Genomic DNA, 14,865 nt, shown 5'->3' on the forward strand with positions numbered 1-14,865 from the left:
AATATAAATATGTTTCCTTGTATATCTGTTATTGCACTTGAGATGCACACATTATATAATGGCACTGTGCATTGATATATGCACATGAGCCAAGCACGTGTCTCCATGTCACACGGTTCAGCTAACAATTAAAGACAACATCGCAGCATGACATGACCCGGTCTGACATGTTTTGAATGCACAGACTTTGAATGTTTCAGAAGCAGAATTACAGCAGGAATCTGGAGGGTTCCTGAAGGCAGCAGAGAAAACATAACTAATTAAATGATCCACTAATTAATGTAGAACATGCTTTTAAGGCAGGGCTGTACCTACTTACAGTGTGCTGGGAGAAACAGCAAATCAAAGCAGAAAAAAAATAACTCACAAGAACAAAAACTTTCTGAGGGCACAATTAAAGACACAAAGCGGAGTACCAATCAACACTGCATGAGGAAGAAGTCGTCTCATGGTTTGTGCCTGGGACTGTTTTTCAGCTTAATCAGTTACACTCATTCAGGAACACGTCTCTGGTGGAAATCTTCATCTCTCTGATAACTGGTGCCAAATATCTCACCAGCCTGATACATCTATCTATCATGATCCTTCAAGGAAGATCTTAAATGACTTCGGTGATCCCTGACCTATTACGCATTTTTTTTTTTACATTTTATAAAGTGAGTGAGATCTTCAATTCACACTCAGGAAGAGCTGTGATATCTGAAAGTGTTTCCTTATGTTTAATTGGACACCATTTTCAGAAAATGGGACAACTTTTATAGTTTGACTGTGAACAGTCAGTGTTGATTCCTTGATGCAAAAAAAAGCTTGAAGCATTATTAGATCCCTGAAGCTTTAAACTAGTGTGCACACATCCAAGCCAAGTTCTTACAGGTGCAGGAGAAACTGTGAATAAACAGCAGAAAAAAAAGGAGAAGGCTCTGCACACCTTTCAGCTCGTCATTGTAAACACTGAAACATTTTGATCCAAACGGTCTTTGCAATGTTGATCATGTTACATTTCCAAAAACATGAAAATGTGTTCATCTTTAAAGGTGCACTATGGAGCTTTGGTAGAGAGAAATGTAAAAGTGGACAGATTCTGTGGTTTACTGTTTGTTCATAACTCTAAACACAAAATGCCTACAGAGGAAAATGTCGTCCCTTTAACGCCGTGTTCAGATAAAATGCTATGCATGAAATTGTAGTGAGGGGCAACAGTGAAACCATAATAGCTTTTCAGCTCCAAATAGTGTGGACCTGTTTTTTTTTTTCTTTGAATAAAGTGTGTTTTAGTTCAGAAAATAAAGCATGTCATTGTTTCACTTCTCCAACTTTCACATTTCTCTACCAGAAGTAAAAAGCACACCTTTGTACCCTCTATGATGATACATTCAAGTAGATAGCATCCAATTAGTCCGACAGAGAGTGGGCAAGAAGAATCTAAACCGCAATATTGGTTGTATACAAAATGCATCGACTTTGCTTTAAGGTGTTAAACAGCTAACAGAGAGTAGACCAGATAAGCCAGAGCAAAGAGAGCTGAAGTTGGTGATTTCCTGAACTTTCCTGCTTACTGCGGCAGCTTCTCTCTGTGACAGAGCTCAAAGCTTCTGATTACAGAAGCCACCCTGCAAAGGAACAATTGTCAGTGATCACCTGTTAGATCTGTCCAGTCGGTGGTGTTCAAAACCTTTTCATTCTTCACTGGTTTCATACAAATCCATGCACAGAGCAGCCGGGGGTCAAGTGATCGTTTGTCGTCTGAAGTTGAGCGTACAGGAAAACAAACAAGTTCCTGCCGGTTGACTTGTTTGTGGAGCTCATCGATGATGACAGCTGGATTCTTTATTCAGAGTGCATCATGCCCCCGGGGCTGCATACGCGTACAGTCTGTTTCATTCTGCAGCTCTGACTGCTTTTTTTAAAAAACTGGCCTTTTTACCAAAGATTTGTCATGGTGTTACGTTGAACATAAGTTCAAATTGTTACGATCGACAGAAAGCTGCTGCTTTTTTTGAAGCACTTTTTACCGCGATACAACCTACAACACATCCCGAATGGTTAAGGTTGGTAAAAGGGATTGGGAGAGGTTAGACTAGTTGTCTTTGGCCCCTCCCAGCAGACTGACTAGCAACACATCCCGACTGGTTAAGGAGTGGATTCTGGGAAGGGTAACCCTTTGACTCCTGATGAAAGTTATGTGCATTCTTGTAGTGTCACGCTCCTTCACTGCATGGTGACGTCATGACGTTGAAAGGTAAAGCGTGCGCTATAGAAGTTAGTGGCAGGGATTAGCGCATCATATGCACACAAAATTGCAATTTGGCGTATGCATGGCACGTAATTGGAAAGTGTAATGTTGTGTTATTTGTACGCAGACTGTGAGACCAGGTTGTTTTTTCCATATGTTAAACATTAGATCTCTTTGTAGGTATTGTTAGTGACTGCGACTGAAATCTGACACGGGCTCACAAAAGGAGAGAAACATCTTTTAAAATGATTTTCTTTTAAAGGTACCTGAACACTTTTTTCTGTTACATAATGACCTCTCCAAACACACGACCGACCTGCCTTTATTCCACTGCAATCATGGCGGAAGCTCTTTGAAAACACACAGTGACTCTGTCCTGCTGGTAATATCAGAAGGCGATTAAACGCACTGTGACTTTACTGCCCTGCAGGACGTTGTTTCACACTCTGACTTCCTTGAATCTCATCACATAAACCCCAGTGCCTCACTCCTCCGGCTAACAAGTCATCGGAGCACCATCTGTGCCTGTTAAAATATGTATTTGTACTTTGTTGTCATTTAGTACCACCCCCGTAATGAGCAAAGAACTGACTGCAGGGCGGAGGACGGAGATGTAATGCTCATTCTAAATCTTGCACCTTAGATTCCTCCACTTCTGCAGTCTTAAGTTATTACACCGCTGTGGTTTATGGTCCGTGCACGATAAGGGAGCTGCTGGGTGGAGATAAACAGAGAGATAGATGGAGGAGAGGGAGAAAGAGGAGCATGAAAATTAAGACGAATAATAGGAAGAAATGCATGGATTGTAAAAATGAGGGCCGATACCAATGTTTAAAACAGAAATAAAGCTGATTTTTGTTTTCGTTACGTCTCTCGTGGGGCTTTCACTCTTGCACAAAACTCCTGGAGGAGCTGCACGCTGCATGAACGCAAATATTCAACTTTACGCAGGTTTCTCCTGCCAGCCCCCCCGAGTGTTTTGCTTCAGAAAGTCCAGATGAGCTGATGTAGGAATGCAGCAGGATATAATCAGAAGAATTCAGCTCGCGTAAAAAGGAGGAGGTGGTGATGTTTATTTCTTGCGACCATATAGACCACAGCCACGAAGACATCGGTGACTGTAATTTTACTGGAGCGTTACGTTTTCTGATCAGCATTGTCTTCTTCTCTGCTCTTCTGTTGTTGTTGTTATTCTTTCTAACTTCACACAACTCTGTAATAAAGACAAATATTCTCACAGACTCTGTTGCTTCATCGGCCACTTCCATCATTCTTTTTATGTCATGTCTTGCATCAGCAGGACCCCCCCGCCTCCCCTCCCTCCAGGAGTGCATACATGAAAACGTTAGTTACGTACTGTAACTCCAGATTCTATGAGTATAGGCGCAGCCCTCTAAGGCTATCGCTATTGGGTTTATCCCTCGCGCGCATGCGCAGCACTGAAGAGTTGTAGTCCACGCCCACCCACGATGTGGGCCCCTCCCACGGTCAACCTGCCGGTATATAACCGGAAGGGACCATGTGTTCTGTTCCCCAATAAAGGGCTTTTCTTCAGCCGTTACGGAGTCAGTGGGGCCCACCGCTTAGAGGGCTGCGCCTATACTCATAGAATCTGGAGTTACAGTACGTAACTAACGTTCTATTTCGTATAGGCTTCGCCCTCTAAGGCTATCGCTATTGGGTTAGAGGCGAAGCAGGATGTAGTCAATGCCACACTGGGTCCGGAAGGTACCACAAGCACAACAACACCCCGAACAACCATTTTCCGCCTGACAGCATCAGGGGAAAAAATGGAACATCCCACTCTTACGCAGACAGAGTGCTGAGCACTGAGTGAGACATTGAGAAAACGGGAAGCATCCCGTAGATAAAAACGCACAAAGGAGCACGGAGAGGACCACGAAGCTGCCGTGCAGATGTCGTCCACCGTCACGCCCCCGTGCAGGGCAGCCGAGGAAGCAACTCCCCTGGTGGAGTGCGCCTCAATGCCCACCGGAGGCTCAGCTCCTGAGGCGATATAAGCCTGTGTGATGGCGTCACACAGCCAGTGTGACAGCCGCTGTGTTGACAGGGGCTGTCCCACAGAATGTGCCCTGTAGTGTACAAACAGCTGCTGGAACAGCGTATGGCAGCTGTGCGCGCAACATAGCATGCCAGAGCGCGCACTGGGCACAGTAGGTGAGAGGTCACCTGCTCCCCAGATGTGTGGGGAGGAGGAAAAAACCCCTCCAGCGTGATCACTCGCGACTTGAACTCGCCAGTGATGACTTTTGGCATGAACGCCGGGTTTGGCCGTAATACAGCCGAACTACCGTCCTCCTGGATCCTGAGGCAGGACGGAGCCACAGAGAGAGCTGACAGCTCACTGACACGTTTTGCTGACGTCAGAGCTAAGAGCAAAACCGTTTTAGCCGACAGAAAACGTAGGGGAATCTGATCCAAAGGCTCAACCGGCGCCACAATCAGTGCGCGCAGCACCAGTGCCAAATCCCATTGCGGGGCCAGGCTGCGCACCACCGGCCGAAGCCTCTGTACCCCTTTTAAACACCGCTTCACCAGCGGATGGCCAACACCGAACGGTCACCAAAACCTTCGTGGCATGATGAAACTGCAGCCGTGTATGTTTTGATAGTGCTAATGCCAGATTTCGGTCCACTAAGAACTGGAGGAAAGAAAGCACTTGAGGCAGAGGACACGCAGTAGCGGAGAGTTCTCTCTCTCCGCACCAGCGTTGAAACGCAGCCCACTTTGCGGCGTAAGATGCCGTTGTGGAGGCAGCCCGAGCGCCTTGAATAGTGCGCACCACATCCTGAGCCAGCCCCATACTTACCAGATGTGTCCGTTCAGCGGCCAAGCCTAGAGACGCTGGCCGATGATCGGGTGGCTCGTGAGCACGCCCCCTGCCTGCGAGAGGGCATCCCCCCTCCAAGGGATTTCCCAGGGCTCGCCTGACGTCATCTGACGTAACACGGGAACCACATCGCATGCTCGCGCAGCGGGGCGATCAGGATGGCGCACAGCTTCTCCTTCCTCACTCTGTCCAGGAAGCTCGAAATCAACGGGACAGGGGGAAATGCATAAATGAACGTCCTCGGCCATAGCCGGTGCGAAAAGGCGTCCACCCCGAGAGGAGGGTCGTCCTTTGCGCTCAGGGAGAACCAAAGGGGGCACTGTGCATTTTCGCGTGCTGCGAACATGTCCACCTCTGCTCTGCCGAACCTTTCCCATAACTGGGAAACCAGGTCTGCATGAAGGGTCCAAGATCCCGGACGAGGACCCTTCCTTGACATGATGTCCGCTCCCCGGTTTAGTTCGCCGGGGACATACAGAGCACGGAGAGAAAGTAACCGTGTGCTCGCCCAGACCAGCAGCTTTCTGGCTATGCCGAGAAGCTGGGCTGACGCCCTGTTGTCTGTGTTGATCAGCACATGATGATTTTTTTAGCAGAGGGATGCGTCTGTGAAAAAACTTTTTCTCTGTATTTTTCTTTTCTTTTGTGATGCGTGACGTAGCCCTTCCCAGGGCCAAGTCCAATACAATGGATAAAGGAACGCGGAGCAGACGTCTCCGCTGCAGCCGGGGATCTATGCGTTAACAAAGAAACACCGCTGCAGACGTCTCATGTGGGGCAGGCCCAGAGGAATAACGACATGGGCCGCCGCTATCATGCCCAGCAGCCGCATGACAGTGTTCTTTTAGATCTGTCACCGTGCTGTGTGGCTTCACTCGGCTTAATAGTCCTCTCAGCGCCTCCAACCCTCTGCCGAGGGAGCCGCGCTGACATGTCGGCCGAGTCCAACATCACCCCCAGGTACATTATGGACCGGGATGGGATGGGGGAGCTTTTCGCCCAGTTCACTATGAACCCTAAGCTCGATAGATGAGACACGAGCGCCCTCATCTGGAGGGCTGCTTCCTCTCTGGAGCGAGCCAGTAACAACAGGTCGTCCAGATAAAATAACACTCTCATCCCTGCCCGGTGAAGCGGAGCCAGAGCTGCTTCTACGCACTTGGAGAAAGTGCGCGGAGCCAGGGAATAACCGAACGGCAGACGGTTGTATTGGTACGATGTCCCCTCGAACGCAAAGCACAGGTACTGCCTGTGTTTCGGGAGGATGAAGACATGGAAGTATGCGTCCTTTAGGTCTATTTCTATGTCGTAGCCCTTCCCAAGGGAATCCCCGCTGACGTCACGCAGGGACTCCCCCAGTGGGCCAATCCAATCCAGCGGATAAAGGAACGCGGAGCAGACGTTTTTCCGCTGCAGCCGGGGATCGATGCGTTAACAAAGAAACACCGCTGCAGACGTCTCATGTGGGGCAGGCCCAGAGGAATAACGACATGGGCCGCCGCCATCATGCCCAGCAGCCGCATGACAGTGAGAGCTGTCACCGTGCTGCATGGATTCACTCGACTTAATAATCCTCTCAGCGCCTCCATCCTCTGCTGGGAGAGCCGCGCTGACATGTCGGCACGACACGAGCGCCCTCGTCTGGAGAGCTACTTCTTCTCTGGAGCGAGCCTGTAACAACAGGTCGTACAGACAAGATAACACTCTCATCCCTGCCCGGTGAAGCGGAGCCAGAGCTGCTTCTATGCACTTGGAGAAAGTGCGTGGGGCCAGGAAATAACCGGACGCGAAGCGCAGGAGCTGCCTGTGTTTCGGGAGGATAGGGACATGGAAGTAGGCGTCCTTTAGGTCGATGGACGTGAACCAGTCGTCCTGGTGAACACACTCCATATGTTGATTGTCAACATATGAAAATGGTCTGACCACAATTGATTTATTAGAAAAAGACAGGTCGAGGATGGGCCTTATCCCGCCTGTCTTCTTCCGCACGAGAGAAGTAGCGGGGTAATAACCCCGGCTCTCCTCCTCTCGCTCCCCTCTGGAGATGGCACCCTTCGTCAAGAGCTCCTGCAGCTCTGACCGAAGAGCCAGGCGTCCCTCCCCGGATGGCATGATCGTCTCCACTACCGCATTGAATCGTGGAGGGGGAGACGCAAACTGCAGGGTGTAACCCCGTTGAAGCAGTCTGTCCAGCCAGCTGTCCAGGGAACATACGTGCCGCCACACGGAGTAATGCTCCGAGAGCGGGCGTACATGTGGAGGAGGCTCCGCCCCCTGTCCATCAGCCACGTCAGCGCCCCGACCACTGCATGAGGAGCGAGCTCCCGTGCAGCCCGCAGAGGCTCACACACAGGATGGAGACGGGAGAGAAAAGTCCACACGACGTGCCGAGCCAGCGCTCGTGGGCTCATGATGCCCCCCCCCCCCCCCCACCTGTCCGCCGGAGAACTCACTGAGTGAGGAACACTCCGGGGAAAAGAGGACTGAGGAGATAGCAGGTGTCTCGCGGCCGACGTCGCAGTTGGCTCATACAGCCCCGCTGGGTTTCCTTAGCACAAAAAAACGAGCTGGCTGTACGCTCATTGTGGGACTGGACCGCCAGTCTCGACATGGAATGAGCCAACAGGGACAATTGTATTAGCCGCAGCAGAGGCCTGGTAGGCACACTGGTGCGACCTGTCCGTCAGGCGTGCCGTTAACAGATCCCGGCTCGAAGGAGGGACAGGACGCCGTCCCGAACCCCCGGCCCGGACCCCGAAACGGCCGTCAGGTTAGCCTCCAAAGGCGGCACCGGAGGGAACCCACGGTCCGCCACCCCCCCCACTTTTGTGATGGAAGTGTAGGTGGAGACCGGAGCCCTCAAGAGCCTCGGATCCGCCGCTGCCCCCTCCTGATAGGGGATCAAAGCCGGGAACCGCGGCCACACCGGGTCTCGCCGGACCGGCCGGAGAAGCGGAAAATCCCCCGCCATCTCATCGATCGGCTCCACCTCACGTGCCACCGGCACAGTGAGGCCCCGTCGGGCTGCAGCCGTTCTAATGATACCCGGCAGCTCCTGAAGCAGACCCCCCACCACCGGCGGGGGCCGAGAGCGGCTCCCAGCCCCCACCACCGGCGGGGGCCGAGAGCCGCCCGCAGCCTGATTCCCAGGGGAGCCTGGGCAATCTGACTCGGCTCTCTGAACTATCCGAGCGGCTCCCGGTCCCCACCGACGGCGGGGGCCGGGAGCCGCTCGCAGCCCGATTCCCAGGGAAGCCTGGGCAATCTGACTCGGCGACGGTGTCAGGTGCATCCTCCAGCCCTCCCGACAGGGAGAGGGGAGGGATGGGAACCCTGACACTGACCCACGGATGGAGCACGGTGAATCCGCAGACTCCTCTCCATGGTCCAACATGTCTATCTCCCGTTCCATTGTGCATTCCCCCACCTGCCACACCGGCTCTGCAGCTACAGCGAGGGCTTCCGCTCTCCGCTGCAGGTCATCACGGGGAAGGCGTAGGCAGCTACTACCCATTGCCCGTGAAGTTAAAGCCAGGCTGGCATGCTCCGGCCCAAGGCAGGCCTCACAGAGACGGTGGGAATCAGCCGGCATGATGTACCCGGTCTGACACTCTGGACACACACGGATGGAAGAGGTAGACATGGTTAATTTATGTTTCTCTTACAGGTGCTTGTTGCATACTTACTCGCTGAAGAAAAGAGGGAACAGAACACATGGTCCCTTCCGGTTATATACCGGCAGGTTGACCGTGGGAGGGGCCCACATCGTGGGTGGGCGTGGACTACAACTCTTCAGTGCTGCGCATGCGCGCGAGGGATAAACCCAATAGCGATAGCCTTAGAGGGCGAAGCCTATACGAAATAGAACTGATTTGGTGTAAAGACTCCCACAATGCCAACATTTTCTCTCGTTTGAATGATACAGTATGACGCAACGGATCAAAAAAATTGGCTACTGAGAACATTGCCATGATATTTGCCAACAGGACAATGTCTGTCAACACGTTCGATATCGCACTGCTGATGTTGAACCAATGCACTCGCACACTCCTAATTATACAAGATAGATCTATTAAAACTTGTGCCTGTCTGTTTCATCCTGCTCTGATAAAATACATAACATCTAAAACATGCTGCTACATTTTGACCTTAAATGTTTATTTTACCAAGGTTAAAAAAACAGAACCCTGAATGTATGCAGTGTATCAAAGATTTTTACAGTGTCTTAAAGTGCTGCAAACCCTGTCATCAGTGTGATACTCAGCGGAGGGCTTCAGTGTCCTATTGTGGTTTAAGTGCTGCTTCGGAGGCTTTTACGCCCTGACAGGGATAAAATTGGGGGGGAAAACTGAAGCATTCCCATTAGACTGGGTCACAAGCGTGAAGCAGCTGCACAGGAGGAGGTGGAGACAGAAACATCAAATGACCTGAAGAAGAAGAAGAAGAAGAAGAGATACAGCCAGAATTGAGGTGAAGCAAAGAAATAGGAGGAAAGCAAGCAGCAGGGTAGGGCTGAAGAAGCTGAAGAAGAAGAAATAGGGAGGACAGATACAGCGACGCAGCAGCAGCTCTCTGATTCGGATACAGCAGGAGGGCAGAGACAGAGGCAGAGAGAGAGTAAGCCTGCATGCAACAAGGGGAGAGAAATGTGTCGACAGGAAAGAGGAGGTGGACAGAAGCTGACAGAAAACAGCAGGAATATATCACGCAACAAGCAGAAAGACAAGAGACAATACCGAATTAGAGACAAGAATAGCCAGAGGAGAAAAACAGCAGGAGGAGAAGAGACAGAGAGGAGAGGACTTCAAGGGGAAATTACAGAAATATAGATAAAGAACAAGGAAGAATTTCAAAATAAAACCACCAATAGACAGCTCCTTTCATCACCTGTGTTCTCATCAATCCTGTAGAAGAAGCGACCTGTCTTTTGTCAATCCCTAACTGCCTTACAGTTGACTGCCTTTCCATTAAAGTGCAGCAGAACCTTCACACCTGAGGGATTACTGTTCCTGGTATGACAGGCTCACGATGATGTGTGAGAGACCTTCCGTCACATGGAGGACTACAGGCATGGAAACAGAGGAAGGTGGTTGAGGATTAGGAAAGCATACAGGGGAGCGAGAAAAAAAATAATGCATGCATGCAGGATGAGGATGCATGCAGAAGTTGCAAAAGAGAACACATCTGAAGAAGGATGGAAGAACTTTTACAACCACCTGCTTCAATTAAATGTAGGCCTGTCGTGCCATATCTTTGCACGGATTTCATTCTCATATGCAAAGAACATACTTTTTTTTTTTTTTACAGGATCTGTGTGTATAGAGAAACAGCTGCTCCTGTATTTCACCATCACAGAAGTCCTATAATAAAAACAAGAAAGCCTGCAGGTCCATCTCCCATCTGCAAACGCTACGATACTCATTTTTATTACACTCTGGCTGCTTTCTGAAGTGTGTGAGCCGAACGTGCCTCAGCCTGGCCACCACGCTGCTCCATCACATTAACAAGGAAACAGATTCAGCGAAAAGCGTTGTATTACGCATCCAGTGGATGAACAACCTCTGGAGTCTGGACATGTTTCGGTAAAAAAAAAGAAAATCTAATTTCTATCAGAGAGAGAGAGGGGGAATACTAAATTGCTATCAAAAGCAAAATCCTCTTTTGAATACGTAAATGGAAACGTGCCAAATCTGACGCTGTGAAAGAAGTACAACTGCAGAAATGCGGCAAAATAATTGATAAGGGAAACCCCGTAACTTAAACAGTGCGAATATAGTCCTTTCAACATGCTCAGGGGAAATAACCATCCACCACTCAAAACAATGTTTCGGCTCTCGAAGATAACAGAACATGCCATCGGTATCACTCATATAAAAGCACTTCAACTCTGACCACAACAAAGTGTGCACCGATGCGCAAAAGACAGCTGCAACATTTTCCTGCATAAAGAGAAAAGTCTCCGCACTTTTCTTCAATCAACATAAACACACGTAACAGATACAACTGATCCAAACGCCTTGTATTCTTCCAAGCGACAGAAGGGTGAAGCCCCGTTTCAGCAGCCCGGACTCACTCCGTCTCCTCCGGGGAGTGAAAAGTCAAAAAAGCGCACAGCCTGCTCACCTTCTCCGGTTGTCCTGTGCGAGCTGGAGAGAAGCAGCGCGACCTGAGCGATAATCCCAGCGACTCGTTTAGTCCACAGATCCATGATGATGAAAAGGAGAAAGGCTGAAGCAGGAAAAACCCGGCAGCTGCTGGAGGAGAGAGACGTCCGACCTCTCCTCTCCAGCTCCAAGAGAGATCTCCCAACATACGGCAGGAGGGGGAGAGAGAGAGAGAGAGAGAGAGAGAGAGAGAGAGAGAGAGAGAGAGAGAGAGAGAGAGAGAGAGAGAGAGAGAGAGAGAGAGAGAGAGAGAGAGAGAGAGAGAGAGGGAGAGAGAGGGGCATTCAGCAGTTCTAAGGCAGGAGGCTTCAGGTTTGAATAAGTTTACCTTTGAAGGGAGGAACTTTGTACATCATCTCCAATATTACCAAGTGTTATTAATTTAATTAGGCTCAACAAACATACTTTAGAATAAGTTATGAACTTATCTGCATATATTTAAAGAGAAACGTTTCAACTTGCAGCTAATTTCTGCAGACAAAAAGAACTTTTTATAATACTGAAATCCTACTCAGCTCTGTTTCTTTAATATTTCATTATTGAGTTTTTTCCCCTTTAATTCTGTGTTTTATTTTCCCTTTTGCAATGTAGTATTGGACTTGCATCCTTTTTACCAGTGTTTTTTTGGTTTGAAGTCTTCCTCCACTTCTTTTTAAGTATTGCTCTCCATGAGCGCTCTCCTGTTGTTTCTATTATTACACATTTGGTCCACAGCGTATGTCTGCCAAAGCCGTCTTTTAAGTGCCGTGTTGCCTTTCAGTTTTGTAGAGAGTGAAAGCAAAGCTGAATATAGTTTCAGCCAACACATTGACCAGTAAGGACTGAGACATATGAATGGAAGCATGTGGGTGGATGGAGGCGATGGCTTTTTGTGTCCCACCTGTAATCATTTTTAGGATCACATACGCTGTATAATCCCTAGTGAAGTCAGCACACCGTGTTTTTCAAAAAAGATCATTTCCTCCCTAATGGCTGCAGCAGATTAGTTTTCGTCAACAAGTAAGGGTTAGTTTAAAAAAAAAAAAAAATTGACGTGGATGCTGAGCACAAAAGCCATTTTTTTCAGATTCCCAACGCTCCATTGTGATGTCAGAGGTAATATCAATATTTATTAAGATAAGGGGGTAATTGATGCTGTCCAGTGACAACTGAACACACCATTGAAGAAAACTGAGGGTTCACAGTGTGTTTAAAGGTCCAAAGAATTTACTGTGGTCACAAAAAGAGACACACAAGGAGGTCTTCTGAAATGTTGGAGGATGCTAAGTGAGACAGTAGGTTAATGCTCCTGTTGAGCATTGCCAAACCATTTACCTGTGTGACATTTTGTGCCAATGCATCTGGCCAACATGTTCCCTAATCATTGAAAAATCAACTGCTGGTGCAGGTTCAGAAATATGAGAAGTCCGATGTCATTATGGCTGTCCTTAACATAAATTGTCTGCATGGCTTTAAAGAAAAGTTATTTAGTGTTTGTCAAGATAACTTAGTCTGGATCAAAATGGTGCTCCAACCAATTGCCTGAGCAAACGAGGAGACGAGAGAGGGCAACGTACTCAGCAGGACTTGCTTCCCCATTTTTTGCATCTACTTGATTTCATCAAAGTTCGGGTGCAAAAGAAGCGCTATATATGGAGCTAAAGAGGTTAACAGAGTAAAAAGTGTGAAAGTAACAACATGTAACTTTTTAACCTTTGAATAGTTTAAAAGTTGATCCAACAGCACAATAACTTTCAGGATAATGTGGTCTCTTAAATTTCCACTTAGCACCCCGGTTGACAGTTTTCAGCAACTCTGTATCTATGTGGGCAGCGGCTCTCTTCCAGGAAGTGCATCTTCATGGCACCAGTTTCAACTCCAGCCTTCAGCTAAATAGACGGATGAAGCTGAGAACTGAAAAAGAGGGAGTATATGAGCGAGAAGCCGGACGAGAGTAAATATTGGACCTCGTCGGTCAGCATGGGCCTTTGGCTTCTCACGACGTCTTTGCCCGTGTTCTGTCGAGAGAAGCTGCCACAGTGTGAAACAGTAGCAGAGGCTATGTGTGACCTCTATGAAGTCACTGGAATAAAATTGAATAAAAGCTGTATATAAATTTACTACTCACTCCATTTGCATTATCAGGAGCCACTAAACACCACTGTCAATCAATCAATCAATCAATAGTGCTGATGTAACAGGTATGTTAATATGCTTTATTGACATTGTATATAATTCACCAAAATAGCCATCCTTTTATTTACATTTTTTGATACATGTTACATGTTTATTGTGTATTCTGTTTTTGTATCTTATTTTAGAGCTTGTTTGATTTTTTTTAGTCTGTTCGATGATGTCATTTCCTGTTTTCCCGCCACTCTCCTCAGACGGTATGAGACCCGCTGAGGAGAGGTGAGTGTTTAGTTGTGCTTCGGTATATATCAGGTTAAAACATGGAAAAAACATGAAATAGTTGTTAAACTTTAAGCTAATAGTGATCTAATAGCATTTCTAATGTGGTCTGTGTTTTCTCTTTCCCTTTAATATGTTGAAGCCACAACAGAAACTGCTGTACTGTATTTCTTTTATTATGAACAGGTATGTGAGCCCTCTTTTTGTTGTATTTATATGTTGATAAGGAGTTTGTTATTTAAAAAAAAAGAATGTCTCGGCACATATCTCAGACGATATGAGACCCTCTGGGGAGAGGTACATATGCTGAAGTCACAACAGAAACTGCTGTAATGTACTTCTTTTATTTTGAACAGGGGAAGGAGAATAAATCTACTTTGTTTGGTAACAAGGTCCTTGGTCCCTGTGATTCATAACACAACGCAGAGAACTCAGAGCAGTGAAAGCCAGACCGGCTGCACCAATGTGTCACAAACATGATACCAAGACACTTTACAAAAAGCAGGTCAGACAACTTCACTTTCAGTCAATTTAACAACATGCTGAGAGCTGGAGCTGAGAGCTGCTTTTAAGCCTCTTGTCAAATCGTCACACCATGCCCACTAATCAATCAGGTCAACGATGCGCCTTGAAGAGATGTGGACGTAAAGCATCGTAAACGTGAGCTATGCAATAATGTTGAAGAACACAGGTAGCACGTAGAGGAGTCGCAGATCTTTCTAGAGTAGGACGGATGCTGTACAGTTGGAGGATAATTAGTGCAGAGCGGATGCGAGTGACAGTGACATCGTTATGAAGTCCACGGCGTTTGAGAACAGATAGCAGAGGGAGAACGTTCCGACAGCATGTTACCTCAGGGGGGGATCAAAAATCTTCTTGTGTAGCGACTGTGAGACTTTGATGGACTGACATAGTTTGTGCCGAGGAGTGAAAGACAACAAACAAAAATAGAAATACGTGGGAGGAGACAGATCATATAGACGATACTGGAAATAACGAGAACTCGAGAATAGCTTTATATGATCCTATCCGAGTCGGAAGAGAGTCGAGCTGTATGTGGTAGTGACAGGGAATCAGACTGACACGCAGCAGAACCAACTCAGCAGTCACATCGTGTTTAATGACAGGATGAGGATTGCATTGATGTGGAGGACTGTGGAAATCAAGGCATCAAGTCTTATTTGGCAAAAAGATGTTTCTTGTCATTTTTTAACAAACGGTTATTA

The 14,865-nt window shown here is 47.8% G+C and overlaps 1 protein-coding gene across 1 annotated transcript in view; it reads right to left on the reverse strand.

Annotated features, from left to right (window-relative positions):
• The window catches only part of LOC306826350 (contactin-associated protein-like 4), a 106,927-nt gene extending 95,546 nt beyond the window's left edge, over positions 1 to 11,381 (reverse strand). The window contains exon 1 of the mRNA XM_079347608.1: positions 11,208 to 11,381. Within this exon, the coding sequence (XP_079203734.1) occupies positions 11,208 to 11,292 (85 nt within the window). The 5' untranslated portion in view covers positions 11,293 to 11,381. The remainder of the gene's footprint in view (positions 1 to 11,207) is intronic.
• Positions 11,382 to 14,865: the final 3,484 nt, after the last annotated feature.

This window comes from Symphodus melops (assembly GCF_947650265.1).
Source record: "Symphodus melops genome assembly, chromosome: 7".
Classification (NCBI taxonomy): Eukaryota; Metazoa; Chordata; class Actinopteri; order Labriformes; family Labridae; genus Symphodus; species Symphodus melops.